General features: G+C 43.9%; 2 protein-coding genes across 2 annotated transcripts; one reads left to right on the forward strand and one right to left on the reverse strand.

The window, feature by feature from the left end:
• The first annotated feature begins 66 nt into the window (after window positions 1-66).
• stk24a (serine/threonine kinase 24a (STE20 homolog, yeast)) lies at window positions 67-9143 on the forward strand. The gene is made up of 11 exons (XM_088383178.1): window positions 67-589; window positions 2758-2988; window positions 3864-3920; window positions 3994-4102; window positions 4444-4601; window positions 4884-5069; window positions 5144-5289; window positions 5360-5492; window positions 5829-5906; window positions 5990-6126; window positions 6469-9143. Exons 1-11 carry the CDS (start codon window positions 548-550, stop codon window positions 6500-6502), a joined length of 1311 nt encoding a protein of 436 aa, XP_088239304.1. The 5' UTR covers window positions 67-547; the 3' UTR covers window positions 6503-9143.
• A 438-nt stretch (window positions 9144-9581) lies between these two features.
• ino80da (INO80 complex subunit Da) lies at window positions 9582-17854 on the reverse strand. Its single transcript, XM_088383172.1, has 10 exons — window positions 17499-17854; window positions 15662-15908; window positions 14856-15583; window positions 14679-14781; window positions 14387-14611; window positions 14185-14318; window positions 13954-14087; window positions 13634-13884; window positions 13407-13564; window positions 9582-13304 (listed from the first exon to the last, which is right to left on the reverse strand). Exons 2-10 carry the CDS (start codon window positions 15877-15879, stop codon window positions 12361-12363), a joined length of 2895 nt encoding a protein of 964 aa, XP_088239298.1. The 5' UTR covers window positions 15880-15908; window positions 17499-17854; the 3' UTR covers window positions 9582-12360.
• Window positions 17855-17865: the final 11 nt, after the last annotated feature.

Below are 17865 nucleotides of genomic sequence, written 5' to 3' on the forward strand. Positions count from 1 at the left end.
TCTTGACCTGGTGCTGACGTCACCCACACAACGCGCTGTTCTTCACTCCGATTGGCTATGCCCACGAAATGAAAATGACATTAACAAAGATGGCGCCGAGGGAGCTAGAAAAGTGTTGAGAGCAACTAACGATACAACTACATAACAGTGCATGTTCGGAAACCATTTGGGAATATTTTCAGGCCAGAATTCCGCTTCAACAAAGGGATGATTTCGCCTATATTTCGACAGCTCACGCAGGACCCCCGAGACAGAATTTAAAGCAAACTGGAACTGTTTGTCAACTAGCAGTTGAAGTAGCTTAGCGTCGCAATCGTTAGCTAACTGCGGAAGGCAAGGGGGACGCGGTTCGAAGTACAAGGCGACACAAGTCGAGCCCGAGCTTGTAAATCAAACAACTTTTGCTTCCGACACCGTGAATAGCCTCGCCTGGACTGCACTGCGGACCCGTGTCGTCTTAAACAGGGGTCGGTAAAGCGACCACATCGCCGAAGAGGCAAGCTCTTAAACGAGGTTGGAAAGCCGTCTTCTTAGCTGACTTGACGCAATGGCTCACTCCCCGATACAAAGTGGGCTTCCGGGGATTCAGGTAAGCTCCATACATCCAACAACTAAACATTATGATTTTAGTGAATTTTTCGCTGCTTGTGCGGTTCTTCTCTAGTGTCACTACTAACCTGCAACTGTATTCAGACTTTCTTAGCACTCTGTACATTGTGAGGGCTTAAAACTAATGGAAATTGCAGAATGTCATGTCATTTCATCAGAACTTCTCTAAATACGGCTTTTACACAACCTCTTTTGTGCTGAAGTCAATAATACACTTTGAGGGAAAAGAAGACAGATTAGGAAGTATTTATGTTCAGTAGCATTACCCTCAATATCACATTTGAGCGTTTTCTGGGGAGAACAAGAAATTTAACAAATGAAGGTTATGTTGGCTAGAATGAGAGTATAGTTTGCACGATTTCATCTTGTTGATTGCATCACTGTTTTGAATATTTTGATAATCTACACAGATATTAAGAAAACTGTTTTAACTATTTCTACTTTGAATCATATCATAAGGTATATATATATTTCAGTGTCTTAGTATGCACCATAATTTCTCAACATGGTAGTTTGAAGCTCCGATATTTACCTGTATGCACACATCTCTCCCCAAAACATCCAACTTTATACTCCTTATATTTTCATTAATTCAAAACAATATAATGAAGCTTTGGAGGATCTTGCATACTATTATCATTTATAATCCCGAATGGAAAATTGACACAGAAGTTCTGCTATTAAACAAAAATAGTGAACCTAATAGCTGCTAAGATTTGTAGCCTTGTTTAAAATGGGGAAAACGTGAAAAACCTTACATAATAGCCTTCGTTAGAAACTATGCTAAATACTGTAGTCGTGAGTCCTTTAACCAGACTTTATTTTTGATGCTGAGATTTCGTAGTCCCTTTTTATGCAAAGATATTTTTGTACTTTGAAAGTCAGTTACTTCCCAGTTAGACAAAGTGCAGTTGCGCAATTTTGTTCTTCTCACTTAATTATCACTTGAAACATATTGTACCGGGCAGCCAGGACAGTGTGTGCCACAGCGTTTTATATAATTTTAATATCCCTTCACAGATTAGAAATAGATAAAAGTGAGTGCCAAATACTCATCCACATTTTATTGATGCTCAACAAGATAATCATCCATCCAATGACTGCCCAAATCCATATCTGTCCTCTCCGAATTATGACATTTTAGCAAATACACATCATGAGGAGTTTTGGGAAAATGGCGACCCGCCGCCGCCACAGGTTCCATTACAGCCAGTGGGATCATAACGCGGAGATTAGTTGGCAGTTAGTGGTGAGGGCGTGGCCTTCGGACGGCATAGCGTGGCGTGTTTGCGGCGCACACCGGGAGAGCATCTAACCCAGCTCAAGTCAGTGGCCGTAAACGTGCTGACTGCGACTATGGTGAGTACATTCCCAGCGCACTTGTTGTTTTAGCCGAGGAGCAGCTCAGCGTTGTTTTCACCTGGATGAGCGATGTTTGAATAGTTTTTTGCTTGTCTTCTTTCTGCGTCGTATTATTCTACGCCGACCAGGTTCTTTGTTGTAAAGTCCTATTGCTATCAAATTGAGTAGCCACACACACACACCACACCCCAACTGCACTTTTTACGAGAGCAACAACTTGGCCGTCCGGCATCCCCTACAATGCATTAGCTCTTTTACAGGAAACTGTCCTCCTGGGATGGACACTCATGAGGAATTAGCTTTGTGAGCTCCAGGCTGTCTTACCTGCTAGGTCGAGTACTGGACATGCATGCGTTGGACAGTGGTGTTATCATTCTCCTTTTTTTTTTTTATATATTGCGTGCAGCACTAAAATGAAAGCTTTTCATTTCTGTGCTCAAATGTTTGGCTGCTGAACCTGTAATCTTTTGGTCTAATGATTGTATAGTAGGAAAGGAAGTGGGAGTGTCCCACTTCAGGTCCACTATTCCACTCTGGCGCTCTACGGGGAAATAAGCCATTTAGTTGAGTCAATAGAGCACCCCCCACCGCCACACACACACACACACACACACACACACACACACACACACACACACACACACACACACACACACACACACACACACACACGCAATGTATTATGATATTGTCGAAGCTTAAAATGCTTAGGTCACGAATTGAAAATGAAAAATACTATTTGAATTTGACGTCATGTTCTCACACTTATTTTTTCCCGTCCCTCAGAACCTCAAAGCTGACCCAGAGGAGCTTTTCACCAAGCTGGAGAGGATAGGCAAAGGTTCTTTTGGCGAGGTGTTTAAAGGCATCGACAATCGCACACAGAAGGTGGTGGCCATTAAAATAATTGACCTGGAAGAAGCGGAGGATGAGATTGAGGACATCCAACAGGAAATTACAGTTCTCAGCCAGTGCGACAGTCCTTTTATCACCAAGTACTTTGGATCCTATCTCAAGGTGAGCTCGAGCGGAAACGTCTGGCGTTGAACTTGGAGCATGCCGCTCTCAGAAATATTGCAGGTTTAGCGGGCACGTCCTTGGGGAATTCAAATGGTTGGGCACGAATGCGTCTGTAGATACGAATAAATGAGGCTCAAGTTGAAAACGTTTTGGTTTCTACACTTAAATGCAGGTAAATGTTGCAATGTAAGGAAAGAAAAATCTTTGGCATTTTGGTCATCTCTCATAGTCACAGCAACTACAAAGGGTCAGTTGTGGGTTGTAAATATTTCGTCTTGTTATACTACATTCTCACATTGTGCGATTATGCTTACTGTGCCTCTAATAGCATTTAGTGGGCTACTTAGGGGCAACGCGGAGAGTAATGGCACTCCATTATGTCAATTATTCCTCTGGCTGAAGGAGGGAATTGAGGCTTTTTGGAAGTAGGTATATTTTTGTTGTCTTTGGGGATGCTATGCTAGTGGTGGAAAACATCGTAGCTGGAGAAAGCTCTTTGGTAGATTAGGAGGGGTTGCTTGGTGCCCTTGTGCAGAATAAAGCCAGAGAGTTTTCAGAATTCAAATTTGTGCAAGTCAAGTTATCCTTCATAAATGACCTATTGTATGTGCTTGCCTTGCCTCTTGGTTAATGTTAGATAAGAAGTCCTGCTATTTCATTGTCGAACCTTTGCCCCGCTTTTCCTCCACAAAAAAAAACAAAAAAAAAACAAAACAAGACCTGCCCAGCCCTCACACTTCAATAAACCCCCTCATTAAGGTTTGCATAATCCTGCAATATATGTCTAAACGTATGCTAAAAAAGAATGGCGGTCCACACTCCTGAAATATTTATTGAGTGAACACTCAAAATTCCTCTCCTGTTTTTTTCAGGGAACAAAATTATGGATTATTATGGAATATCTGGGTGGAGGGTCGGCCCTTGATTTGGTAAGTCGGTCTTCAAAAACATTTCACATCCATTTTGCTTTTCAAATGTAAAGTCACTGAACGTGTTTTGCAGTTGGAACCGGGCTCCTTGGATGAGACTCAGATTGCCACCATTTTGAGAGAAATCCTAAAGGGGCTTGAATATCTGCACTCTGAAAAGAAAATTCACAGAGATATCAAAGGTGAGAAAGTTGATGATTCATTAAAACTGTGTGCCGTAAATGGAAAGCAGGAAGCGCACTTTGGTGAAAATACAAATCCACGGTTAAAAGTTGAAGAAGAATGTGCTAAATATTAACAGAACCCTCCTGCGCTATGACATCATCTCTTGCGATAAACACGTACACGGCTCTCGACGGTCACGTTTGCGCTGACGCTAGTGCTAACAACTAGATATGTCATTCTGCCATCAGACTTGAATGATGAGCATTATCAGAAAAGACCTGTTCTCTTTTAATCCACAATATTGAGTTCAATTTATGATGTCATCAAGAGCAGTAAAGCTCAATCGTCTCATTTTCAGCTGCCAACGTGTTGCTGTCGGAACAAGGCGAGGTGAAACTGGCCGACTTTGGCGTGGCGGGCCAGCTGACTGACACTCAGATCAAAAGGAACACGTTCGTGGGGACTCCTTTCTGGATGGCGCCTGAAGTCATAAAACAGTCGTCATATGATTCAAAGGTCAGAATGGATGGATGGATTTGCTTGTTTATCAGTTAGTAGCAAAACAAAACGGCAAAAGAATTCACGGGTGGAGTGCTTGAGGTTTTTATTCCATTTAATCCTTGTTTTCTGTTTGTGCCTTGACTAAACTGTCGTATTTTGGGAATAATGTCTATGAGTCATGGTGCTTTGTCATCTCACCCTCAAATAAACTCGTGCCGCTTCAGCCAACCTCTTTACATGTCAATACTTGAACGAGCCTTTTTTTTTTTTTCTTGTCGCCGCATCTTGGCCACGCAGGCAGACATCTGGTCGCTGGGCATAACGGCGATCGAGCTGGCGAAAGGAGAGCCACCCCACTCTGAGCTCCATCCCATGAAGGTCTTGTTCCTCATCCCAAAGAACAACCCACCGACGCTGGAAGGAAGTTACAGTAAACCTCTGAAAGAGTTTGTGGAAGCCTGTTTGAATAAAGAGCCTAGCTTTGTAAGTTGGTCGCTTTTCCCCGACACCGGCACGTTTGACTCTTGTAACATCCTCATTGCTTAATTTTTCCACAGAGGCCAACCGCCAAAGAACTGCTGAAGCACAAGCTGATCGTACGGCACGCCAAAAAGACATCCTATCTGACCGAGTTGATCGACAGATACAAGAGGTGGAAAGCGGAGCAGTCCCGAGACGAGTCCAGCTCCGGAGACTCCGACGAGTGTGTTTGGCGCCGTCGTCTTCATAGCGGCCAAACGAGGGCGCCAAACTGACCCGCTGTGTCGTTGCAGGGAGGCGCAAGGACAAGCGTCTGGACGAGACACCACCGCCAGTGATGCTTGGTTCTTTGGCACCATCAAGGAGAAGGAACTGAATAAGATGCAGAACGGGGCCATGCAGCCTCCCGAGCTGGAAATTGAACCGGTAAGAACGTGAAAAAAAATTTCCTTGAAAGTTTCTGGCAACCCTCGATGAGAAATGCGGGATTTTGGAAATATTCCAAAGTGGAAAATTCACAGAGACACAGCCCCTGCCAACAAAAACAAACGTCTGTGAGTAATTAATAGCTTGTATTTGCATGTGAATGCCACAAGAGACCAGCAAAGGACTACTTTTGTCCGAATTAAGTTCCTGAATGCACTGTACTTGCATGGAACCTGCTTATTTTTGTCAAGGTTATGCTAAAATAAACAGTATATTCCTTTCTGAATTTACAGCAATGAAAGGGAGTTCTAACGAGCGGATCACTTTTATTTTTAGACCTTACAAGAACCGGAGAGTCCAAAGAGGCCTATGTCGCAGAGCTTATCATCCATCTTCTCTCCGTTATTTTCTGAGGTAATTAACAATTCTAGACGGAGTCATTTGCAAGAAAAACAAAAGACTACTTCTGAATTAATATGCTGCTGCTGTGATTTTAGTTGAAAGCCAAAGGAGAGACCAGCAATGGCAAGCCGGAGGCTGCCGAGGCGCTGCAGAAAGCCATTTTAGAAGCCGAAGACATACATCCGGGCGTGTGTGACTCGCTGGTGGCTGAACTGCTGCAGAGACTTCAGAGGTAATAGACACACATGCGCGTGCACACACACACACCCACACACACACACACACTGTGTCCATTTCTATCCTAAAACCCACATAAACCAGATATCAGGCTCAATTGTCTGTGGTTGTCGTGGTGAGCGCTTTATGTATTTGTTTGTTTTTTAAAAATAATACACGGGAAGAGGAACTTGTAAAAAGAATCGCAAGATTGAAGAGGGGGGAAAAAAATCATAGATAATTTCTCCAAATCATTCAGCCCTAGTTAGGATTTTCCAATGCCAAAAGGTGAGTTTTGTGGCAAACGCTTGCTTGTTGAAGAGACTAAATCTGTCCCCTGTTGTGTCCTCTATGTCAGGTTTTCTGTGCCTCAGACCGCTGCCAGTCATTGAGAAAAATAAAAAAAGCACAATTGAGCACCTTGGTGTGGACGCATGGATGAAGGCTTGCAAGCCGTCATAGGATTTGCGCTCCATCACTCATTAGCCTCCCAGCGCACACGCACACCACTAGAGAGCGCTCTCGTGGGCAGGAGAGTGGACTTAAGCCATCCTTCTCTCTTGAGCTACTTTGGAGCTGTGCTGTGTGTGTGCTTGTGCGTGTTTTTTTTGGGAAAACTCAGGTATCCTGCTTTTAAGGTCCTCTGGGAGGTCAAATGAGCTCTACAGGATGGTTGTAAAAACTTGTAAATAAGTACATTTCTACAGATACAAGAACAAAATAATAATGGTAATAATAATAATAATGATGATGATGTGCTTGTACAGATGGCCAAATGCAGACTGTAGATAATATTGGTTGTGAGGTAAATATGTTGAGAGTAGAACGGCCATATGTGAGATTGCCTTCTGACTGTATATCACGCTTTGATTTGTGTACATTCAAAGTCCGTCATTTCACACCACGTGACACCAAACATCCTTTCTGGATTATTCTCACACACAAATGCTGTCATTTCATTTATTTGTCATTTTTTTAATTTTAACCGTCAGACTGGCATCAATTAGCGAAGAGCTTTGGAGATTCTTTGTGGCTGAGTACATTGCTGTCTTGTGTGTTTTGGTCAATCGTTCACTTACGCCTATGTGCATTTCAACAAAGTGGAATCCTCTAGACAGGTCCATTTAATTTAGTTTTATTATAATCTTCTAAATTTCCGAGATGCGCCTTTACTTGAGTCAGTGAAGGTCAGGGTTCTAATCAAATTTGCCATCTTGGTGCCCAGCGGAAAACGCGTGAGAATCCCAACCTTAGACTAAGAAAGAGTTGTGCTTGCATATGGAGTGCTGACTTTTACAGGAGGACAGAGGTTTGTGTTTGCATAATAGAAGTATAAGAAACGGCACTTTGCACAGGCTTGATTGTTTTCCCCCGTTTCGTTGGCTACAATGCGATACTAAAGTCCATCTCTTCGAATTGTTTTCCTGCTTTGCCGAATGACTGACTTGGAGTCTTTTCTCCTGTCGGAGTCCAGCGTGCTTGATTTTTCAAATTCCTCTGACTGCACTTCTAGTTTACAGAAATGCCTTTTGGGTAGCCATACAACGCACAAAGGTAGTATCAGAAGACACGCAGTACATGTGGGCCAGTGGAAAGAAAATGTGAGAGCGTGCAGTCAGTGACGAGTAAGGAGGCAGGTGACTTGAGATGACGTCACATGTGCAGTAAATAAGAAAGTCGCTCGACGGGGGGTCCAAACAACAAACTAGCGGCAAATGCGACTTATTGTCTTTTTGTTTTGCTGTCTGAGGCTCAGACGAAAAATAACATTTCGATTCAATCCAATGCTGTTAAAAATATTTTTTTCTCAATAGAAACAAATATTTACGTACATTTCCCAAATAATTTTGTATATATAGTATATATTTTGGTTTTAGAAGTAAAAGAAAGATATATATATTGAAATTTGTCCTCCATGCAAAGTTTGATTTGTGAACAAACCACCTTTATTGATTCTGAATGTGACGATAGGTTCAGTGCAGGGGCAGCGCTACCCTTGTGCTGTACAAGGCTGTGGGTCACCTTGAAAAAAGGCTGAAATACAGTAACAGTTTTCAAAAAAGTTTAGCATTAACTAATTGGTATTTAGTGTGTTTAATAAAGTTAAAAAATGTCTAAATTACGCTTGAATCCCTGGAATATTTTTATTTTTTTTTTCTGAAATTTTGGACCCCCACGGATTAGCGCGTCATAAACTATTAGTGGTTGAGTACGCGTGACAGTGCAGCAGTATGACGCCCGGTGGTCGGTCCACTTCACGTATGCGTTGTAGCACACGTTGAGCAGGACGACCATCCGTGTTGATTGTTGGCTTGACTTGAATCATTCTCAGATGATGTGACGTTGCAGTTTTGGGACAGAATAGGAGCAGCTTTCATATGCTCAAATCAAAATCCCATTGAGGATACAATGCTGGATGCTCGGACTAAAATAGTTAGTTATTTTGCCGCAGTGTTTGTCGATAAACTAAATTAGGTCCTCAAAATCAAATATTTACAGTTGACTGACTTGACTGACTGTACTTTTTTTTTTTTTTTCTGCTCCCCAGTGAAACGTGCCATTTGAGAACACATTTCAACTAATTCAATTATGATTTGCACCTTTTACATGCTCAAAATAGACTCATTTTCATGTGTATTGTTTTTGCGTTGCACTTTGTCTGATTTTTATTCGGTATGTGGTACTTACCGAGGCTACCAATATTCTGTCGTGCTTACAACGCCGCTTTTATTGTCATTCCGCGTCCCATTTCGTGTGTCATGGCAATAAAGCTTAGTGTGACGGCCAGGATTAATAATGTCTTAGCACAACTATATTCTTCTTTCAAACTATTTTTATAACCCAGAGGAGCAGTATTATTTAATAGCGCTAGCAACGTCTGGTGATGTGTCTTAAAGAATCAGTAAACACTGGAAAGCAAATGTACATTTTATGTGATGACTCCAATAGACATGTTTGTTCATTCAAGACAGTGCTGTTGGGTTGATTGGACTTTGTCAAATGATTATGACAGAAATAAAAATCTAGCACAGATCTTATGTATTTTTGTCATTCATTCAAACTGAGCTCATTTAAAATTACTTCCGATTGGATTTTCTTTGCACGCCTGTTCAGAGTTGAATTTGATAAGTAAATACAATGAATCAAATATTTTTTTTTTCATCTATTTAGGTTCATGGAAATTTTATTTCGCCTGAATGAAATTTCAAGATTTGTTTTTGTCCCAACATTATAAATAAAATAATAAATACATGAATTACAGGGAGAATGTTTGACCGTTTTACATTACATTGTCCTTCAGTATTTGTTCACCTTTACAATAGAGATGAAAATTTTTTAGAGTTAAGAAAATTAAGTAAACTTGATTGGCTTTAGCAAAACATCAAATTATGTGGCACACTGGATCAATTAATCTGTAAATTAGATTAGGTAAATTTTTTTAAAAAAAAACTCCATTTCTTTGTCAGCAAATACCTCACAGCAAGTTTTATTTATACATCCAAAAACAAAAGATCAAATTTGTCACACTATATACAGATATTACATACAGTGTTTGTACACATATTACATAACTTGTACACAAGAAAAATAGACATAAAAATGTAAACCTTTTGTATACAAAAAATACCTTAGACAAATAAAACAAGGAGCGTTAACAAAAGGTGACTAGATTTGCGCTCGTCCTAGCTTTCAAAACCAAAAGACGGTACATTCAATGAATATGGAATTTGTCAGCCATCTTTGAATGCAAGCGGTCGGGTGCCTACGAGCCCTGTTTGTTTTTGTTCTACATCATGTCGGGTGAATTGGGCGTGGCGACTACTCATGCTAAATGTGGATAGGATACAGCAAAATTACCTTGTTTAGCTGGCAAAGAAACAATCCAAATATAATATATAGATACGATAGGTTTTTCTCCACTTAATGTAATAACACTGCAGGCGTTTGTGGTGGAGCTACAATGATGTGTGTTCTCTTTGGAAAGGAGAAGGAACTGGGCCTTCTCACAGCTGGAAACTGGCAATGAGCGTGAAGAGTTGCTAACGAGCAAGCAAAAATGGAAATTTAGATATTTAGAAAAAAAAAAAAAAACACGTCAGAACAGACATGCAGTGACACACACGGCAGGCTTAAATCCTTTAACTTCTGTGCAAATCCACCTTGAACTACGTCCGTCCACTAAATATTAGGGGGGGATGAATAGATTCCTGTTTCGATACCTTTTCATATGCACTGAGCCTCTCCCGGGGTTTTGATAGCTATTAAAAAAATATTCTTGGACTACTTAACATGACAACATACACAGCAAACAGACAGCAATCCATCCCAATGGCCCAGAGAGCTTTTACAACCCGTTTGATCACCAATTTTAAAAACATGAGACTTGTTCTACACTCTACACGTTCCACTGAACACATTGCAAGTGACTATTTCTGCCCATTTGCTACTCAATAATTCACTGACAAACCCCAGGATAGAGCCCGTTAACGCTATACACCCAATACGCAACAATGCCTCACCAGAGTTGCCCAACTGTTATTTTCCTTAATTTAAAATCCTGATTATTCACCCCGAAAAAAAATGCTTAAAAACTGACCGAGTCCTCTAAGTAATGGCACTGTGCTACAGCTCCCTGGTGAGAGACAAATGAGAAGTTTTAATGCAGATGTACATGTGACGCAAAGGTGTTCAAACTTGTCCTCAGAGGGCCACTTTGCAATTCTTAAAATACTAAAAACAATTGCAATTTAATTCATTTTGGAAAATTGCTACCTCACAGCTTCATAATAAAGATAATGCAAATACAATAGTATAAGGAAAAGTGGGAACATTTTTTAATAAATGTGCCTCTACTCGTCTAAAAAAACGTTATTCAGATTTTAATATAGATTGGAAATTGGAGCAAACCATTTTTTTTGCTTCTGAAACTAAATTATCTTTATTCCACTGGAGAGTTGTAAAGAGATTATTTTTTTTTTTTTACTATTTTTAAGTGTTAAAAGTTTCTCTGTCTTTGCATAAAAAACGTACGGCTGGCCAGAAGTGGCCCTCGGGCCGGAGTCTGAACACCCTTGAACGTTCAATGAGATCTAAAAATCAGCAGTTAAAGGAGCAGTCAGCACCTCGGAAATTTGACATAAAAGTCCCTGCGACTGTTATCACACTGGACTCACCAGGCGAAGCTACATGGAATCACTCGAATATCAGCAACACTGGCGTCAATGTATTTATTGCTTTAGTATTTAAAAACCTTTTGTGAAGTGGGTCGCACAGTGAGGTCAGAGATTTATTTGAAAAATCTGCGCAAACCGATAAATGAGCACATGTACAGCATACACACAATATAAAAACAGCTTTAAAAGTATTTGGGTGACTGTGTCTATATAAGTTTTTTTGTTTGTTTGTTTTAAACAAGCAGTGTATGAAACAGGTGGGACATGAAAACGATGTGGTGGCCAGCTGAGCAAAAGGCGAGAGGGACTTGTTCAGGATTGAAAGAGGGAAAAAGTTTTTCGGGATTCAGCCACATCTGTCAGCTTCACTTCTAATCTTTGACTAACGGACAAAATCTCAAGGCATCAAACAAGTGCACCAAAACCCACATGCAGCAGTACCTTGACTTGCGAGCTTGATTTGAAACTCCTTGATTTCCAACTATCCAGATTCATGCACTAATACACTTAGAACCTCACTTGTAATACAAATTGGCACACCGAGTAGAACAACCGTCTTTCCAAGAGTAGTGCCACTACTAGACAACTAGTCTAACCGCAAGAAAATGCTCAAACGGCTTTCCGTAAAGCCATTTGAGCATTTAATAGATATCCATCTTAAGGTGCATGTGCTCGTGAGAAAGCTTTTTGTTCTCATGACCCGGATGTCACAAGTGAGGCAAAATTACACTAGTTGACATGGTACTCAATGCTAACTAGCTTATAAGTCAAGGTACTTCCGTCAACGTCTTTGAGACCCCTTGGCGTTGTGCAAAATCATGATCCAATGTGTGCACCATTACCGCATTGAGTCAAAGGCTCAGGGTGTGCTGTCGCCGGTGCAAAGTAAATCTCACTTGTAGGACACCGACATTTTCCTAGTGAAGCGAATTTGTGCACTAGTTGACATCTGTGCCTTGCTAGTACTACTAGCAAAGCACTAGATGTTACCTAGTAGACTCTCGATATCCACCATGGAGCTTGAACGAGATATGGAGGATGGTGTATGAATGACAGCTTTCCATCGTCGCCTGCGCTCAGTTACTTTGCGTGAAAGGGGCGGAGGCGCCGTTGGCACTTGCAGTGGTGGCACTAACTATGGAGAAGCCGGCGGGCGGCGCCGTGGAGCTGTGGCTGGGCTGCAGGTCGTTGGGGATGCCACTGTGCGAGGCCAACTGGTGACCGAAGGCCGCGCTGAACTGCGGGAGCTGCTGCTTGGGCTGCAAGGAAGTCAGGGGATCGTGCGGGGACGAGCAAGCGGGAGCCGGGGGCGCCGTCAAGCCCGTCAGGCCGCTCTGAGGCAGGGCCGAGAGCGCGGCCAGAGGCTGCAGCGTCACAGAGTTGACCGAGTGGCTGCCGGCAGGGGGGGTGGATAGCGACGTGGATATGAGATGACTTTCCGACGCTATGAGATTCCCGAACTGCGCCGGGTCGGCGAGGGGAAGGTTGTTCCACGATGAGCGCGGGGGTTCGAGCAGGAGAGGGGCATCTGTCTGGAAGGGGCCGGCTTGGGGCGAGGGTATTTGGTCGCTGTAGGGGGATGCCGCCGCCACGTCCGACTTGGCCAGGATGTGAGGGGGACGCGTGCGGGCGAACGTCCGGTCCGGGGCCTGAGTGGCCAGGGAGCCAGTCGGGGGGGCAACCAAGGCAGCGGCGGCAGCTGACGTTTGGGGCAGGTCCGTGGGCCGAGAAGGCGGCGAGGGGGGGAAGTGACTCGCGGCGGATTGCAGTATGTTCTCCTCCAGCTCCAGGCTAGCAAAGTTCTCCGTCTGGAGGCGACTGTGGAGGATGTCCCCCATGCCACCCGGCTGGACCGCACCGGGAAAGACCGTCATGGCTCGGTGGTCCACTCCTTCTGATGGGTTGAGGTCTCCTATGGAGGTCAGGCACACTAGAGAGTCTGGATAGGACCCCATGGCCTGCAGGGCACGCACCAGCTCCTCAGCCTCCTCTGTGGTGGGTAGCAACTCTCCGTTCTTGCCTACACAACAAGATTACTTTCGTTAACAAATTAACTGCAACTGAAATTGAACAAAAAAAAAAAAGCCATATCACAAATTTAGACTTGAACTTGTGAGGGCACCTTCAAACAAGTCGAAATCCTGAAGATCATCAGGCAGTCTCGGTAGAACGTCAGAAAAATCCTCCTGATTGAGCTCGAGGTCGTTTGGAATGTCTTCCATTTCATTGGTGATGTCATCCGGAAGTTCGTCCGTACTCAGTTCTGGAGTCGAGGGGCTCCTGCCAAAAAAGATGATGTTACGAAGCTGCGTGGAATGCAAAGTTGTCATGTTGCAGGTTCAAGCGGACCTGATGCTGGCCTGGGTGGACATCGCTAGGCTCATAGCCGGCATTCCCAGATACCCCTGAGGCAACGCGGGAGGAATGGGTTTCTGCGGCCGCCGCGGCACTCTCCTCTTCTTCTTGTGTTTTTTGGTGAGTGCCGGCGGTTTGGTCTTTTTGCGCGGCTTACGTTGGTGCTGTTGCTGCTGGTGGTGGTGGTGATGATGGTGGTGGTGGTGGTGCACTCGCCGATTGCAGTCCCCGCGTAGGAAATTATCCTGCGCAAAACTAACTTTAAACACGATGCGGTCCACACCCGAGAAGACCATGCGCGATGACAAACACACCATTTTTTTGGCATGCTCTTCACAGAGTGGCGTTTGATGCGTGATGTCGAACACAGGAACGGAGCACTGCTGACCGTCTGCGAACTTGGCTGTGCAGCTTGCAAATAGCTGCTGCGAGCGATTCAACAGAATGTCTACAGAGAGCAGTTAAGGAAGAAAAAGAAGGCTGGAGATCTTCCGGTGAGATTAAGGTGAACATAAATTTTGCTGTTTTGAATTTTCAAAGGATACGCTGAAAACAGTGTTTGGTGAAAGGCAGCGCTCTGTTGTCGCAGCGTTGGCCTCGAGTGCTACCCGTGCACGTTCCTGCGTCTGTGTTGGGCGCTTTTGTGGCTGCTTCGCTGTGGTGGCGTTCTGATCCAGAACTAAGGCAAGCAGAAATGAAATCGGTTGGATCAGTTGAGATATAATGCAAAATCGTTTTTGAGACTACCTTGAAGGGCTTTGAGAGGAACCGCGCAACTCCTGGATGAGCTGCCCAGTGCAGTCCGGGTTCTTACTGGCGGCGTGCACCAAGGCTTTGCGGAAGGCGTAGCGGTACCTCCTTTGGCGGATACTCGCCCTCTCCTGCCTGCACATGTGCTTGTACTTGTGCTGCAGGTACGAGCAAAGCCTCAGCAGTCGCGCTCTCCGCGACGAGCCGGCGTCGTCCTCCAAACTATTTTGGGATGACACAATCAGTTTCCGCTAGTGAGCTGGATTTGTGTTGACATCATGTTACGGACCCGTGCTGCGGTCTCCAAGTGCTCAGGCCAGGAACGAATCTCTCTGCTTCAACTTCCTCATCGTCGTCGTCATTATCGGCGCTGTCCTCCGACCAGTCCAGACCTGCAAGAACATCTGTTAGACAAAAAAAAAAAAAATCACCAAGATCTTAACATTTGGTGAGGAGAGTGAAGCACCTAAATGAGGAAAGAGGTCTCCGTATTCTCGGTGTCTCTTGGCACAAAGCTGCACCAGATGCTGCAACCTGGCCAGGCAGCGAGCCGACGGCGAGTAGGAGCTGGGTCGCATGACCAGCGTGTGATTGGAAGCCAAAGGTGTTTTCCTGCTTAGTGACGGACCCGGTGGCTGCGCGGGATTGGCTGATGCGCTAACGGTGATCCCAGGAGGCATGAAGTTGACCGTCTGAGGTGGTGCCGGATTGCATAATAGACCCTGCTGAGGGGGCGGCTGGAGAAGACCTGACTGCTGCCGTGGGGGTTGCGTGGTGAGCGGCGACGAGGGGTGGACGCGGGGAACGGGGGAGGGATTAAAGTGCTCAGATGTCTGGAAACGGTCCGCCGCGTCCTGGCAGATTTTCTGGTTCAGCACCAGCCGGCTCTGTAATTTCTTCTTGATGGCGTTGCTTTTCCGAGGGGGACCCATCTCCTCCCCGTCTGTGTCGTCCTCGTAGAAGGCGAACGGATCCAGGAGTTCCCCATCGGGAAGGGCGAGCAAGCGCGTACAGGGCGGCGATGGCGGATGTTCGTTTAGACCGTTGGAAGCTAAAGGTAAAGAGGGCACCGTGATGTTGAGGGCCACCGAGTCCAGGTGAGCCCGCGAACGCATTTCTTCCAAAGCGTCATGTTTCTTCTTGCGCTCCTTCTTGGGGATGAAGCCGAGGACCTGCAGGTGGCTGTTGCAGTACCTGTAACAACAAGTAGAATACCTTTAAGTACACATATGTACTACATTGCTCCCATATGTAGCACTAGAGTTTACCCACCTGCGATCCTCGGACTTCGGGATGGGGTTGGTACACCGCTGGCTGTTGTACTTGGCCACATACTCACACTGCTTGAAGGGGGCGGTCTTGTCTTCCAGAACATGCCGTATGCAGAAAGCGTAGCCATTGAGTCTGCGTTGCTTGCAGAGCTTTGGGCTGTACGAGCACAAGGGCTTATTGTCCACCTCTGAGAAATGTATGTGTTTGCCTTCATACATCACGTGACTCTTGTCCTTGACAACATCAGCTGATGGGATAAAGTCGGGGGAGAAAAGCACAAATGACATCATTAACTTTGAAATGTAACCATGTACATACAGCACGAAGACAATTGAATATTCATTCAGTCATCGGTAAATCGGTTACGATAAACTCTTCCTGTAGCATATACTTCAGTGCTTCAAAACCAATTGAAAGCCGTTTGAGCATTTACACGATATCCTTGATGTCCATCTTAAGGTCAATATAGTAGTTACACTCACCCTACAAGTAGAATGACTGGGACGCACTTGTGGGACAGCGGCATGTTATACTAGTACAGTCGTATTTTGAGTATGACACCACTGTTCTACTCGTGCCTTGAATTGTCTTATTTATGAAGCCCTGGAGTGAATTAGAACATGGACCTTTTATTTGAATATCAAGGATATCAAAGAAATGTTATTTGGTTACTACATGGTAGTTTGATTCAGTGTAACAGGAGAAATACATTAAAAAAAAAAACATTACCCCAAATGTATTATGCATTCATAATAACTTAATAGTGTCTGCAATTACACACTTGAGTTATGGTTGAGGTTTTTTAAAGTGGTCACATGAACTCAAGTCTGTAAAGATTTGCCAGTGTGGACACACACCCAATACAGTTTAAGGGGATGTTATTCGAATGTTGTGTAAACACTAAGCTACAGGTCACTTCACATGAGCGCAATCTATTTACCTTGGTAGCCGCTAACATTGACTTTATGCGGTTGTCGTTTGTATTACGGGCGTCAGTGTGCCTCCGACACCCGAGGCGTGCACATAGCGCATAATATGAGATGTGATTAAACAAAGGTGATGAAAATAAAAGTTCCTGTAAAATGAACACCAGCAACTACGAGGAAATTAATATAGGACGTGTGGTTGGTTGCAAAAGATGACAGATATGTCTATTAAGGAGCTAGCTTGTCAATATTAGCATGTAGTCCGATGAGCAGTTTTTAAATTTTATTGGCCTCAATAGTGTATGCAACTAAACATGAAGGGCATCTATATTTTATTCACAAATAAAATCATCATTTTGTTTCTTTATTATTATTTTTTAACCTCACGGCTGCTTTGAAAATTCAAAACATTCGTTAGCTCGTTAGCTAAGGAAGCTAAAAACACGAAATAGTAGGCGGTAGCTAACCAGGAAACGGAAGCCTCTACAAATGGCAACAACACGAAGGGTCTATATTTATATTATTTGAAATCTAATTTGTAATGGAACACACACACGAAAAACATTAAAAACGATATTTTATTTCATTGCATATGAACACATAAACCACCAACAAGTTCAAACAAAAGGTCTTCACCCGAAGCTTAGGCCTATCCTCGGGAAGCCTACGTTGAAAATGATATTGGTGGCGTTACGCTATGACTTGTAAGCCAACCTCAAAAAAATATATATATAAATATAATATTCAAACCCACCTCAGCGATTTGACTGAAATATGTGGATGTTCATATATCGGAATAAACAAGTGGCCTGTTAGCTTTGAAAGGCGCCGGTGTCGAGTGATATTCGCCTCCCCGGCTAAAGGTGGCGCGAACGGGTGTCGCCACAAATCGAGGTCGAGGTCTGCCTTACCTTGAATTGGTACGGGCCGTTGTACGGTATTCGCTCCTGATAGACGGCCGAAATGTCTAATACGATCCGCTAGGCTATTCGCGCATCGATGTCCCAAGATAGATTAACAATAGTGATCTTCATCGAGCCCGGTACGACTTGATTTTCGGATGGATATAAAATAAGCTCTCGATCAAATTTTAAGCACTAAGTAGGCTGCTACGGATTTTGTCAGATCCACGGCAGACTCCCTCACAGCACCACTACAGGCACTGCGGGGACATGACAACAACCCGCTCGACAACAACAACCTCTCCAACCATATTGGAAATTCAACTTTGTTAAGAGCGCACACAGTGTCGAAGTGTAACAAAAAGTGTGACAGTGT

Source organism: Syngnathus floridae, chromosome 8 (genome assembly GCF_059516105.1).
Source record: "Syngnathus floridae isolate MCC-2025c chromosome 8, RoL_Sflo_1.0, whole genome shotgun sequence".
Lineage (NCBI taxonomy): Eukaryota > Metazoa > Chordata > Actinopteri > Syngnathiformes > Syngnathidae > Syngnathus > Syngnathus floridae.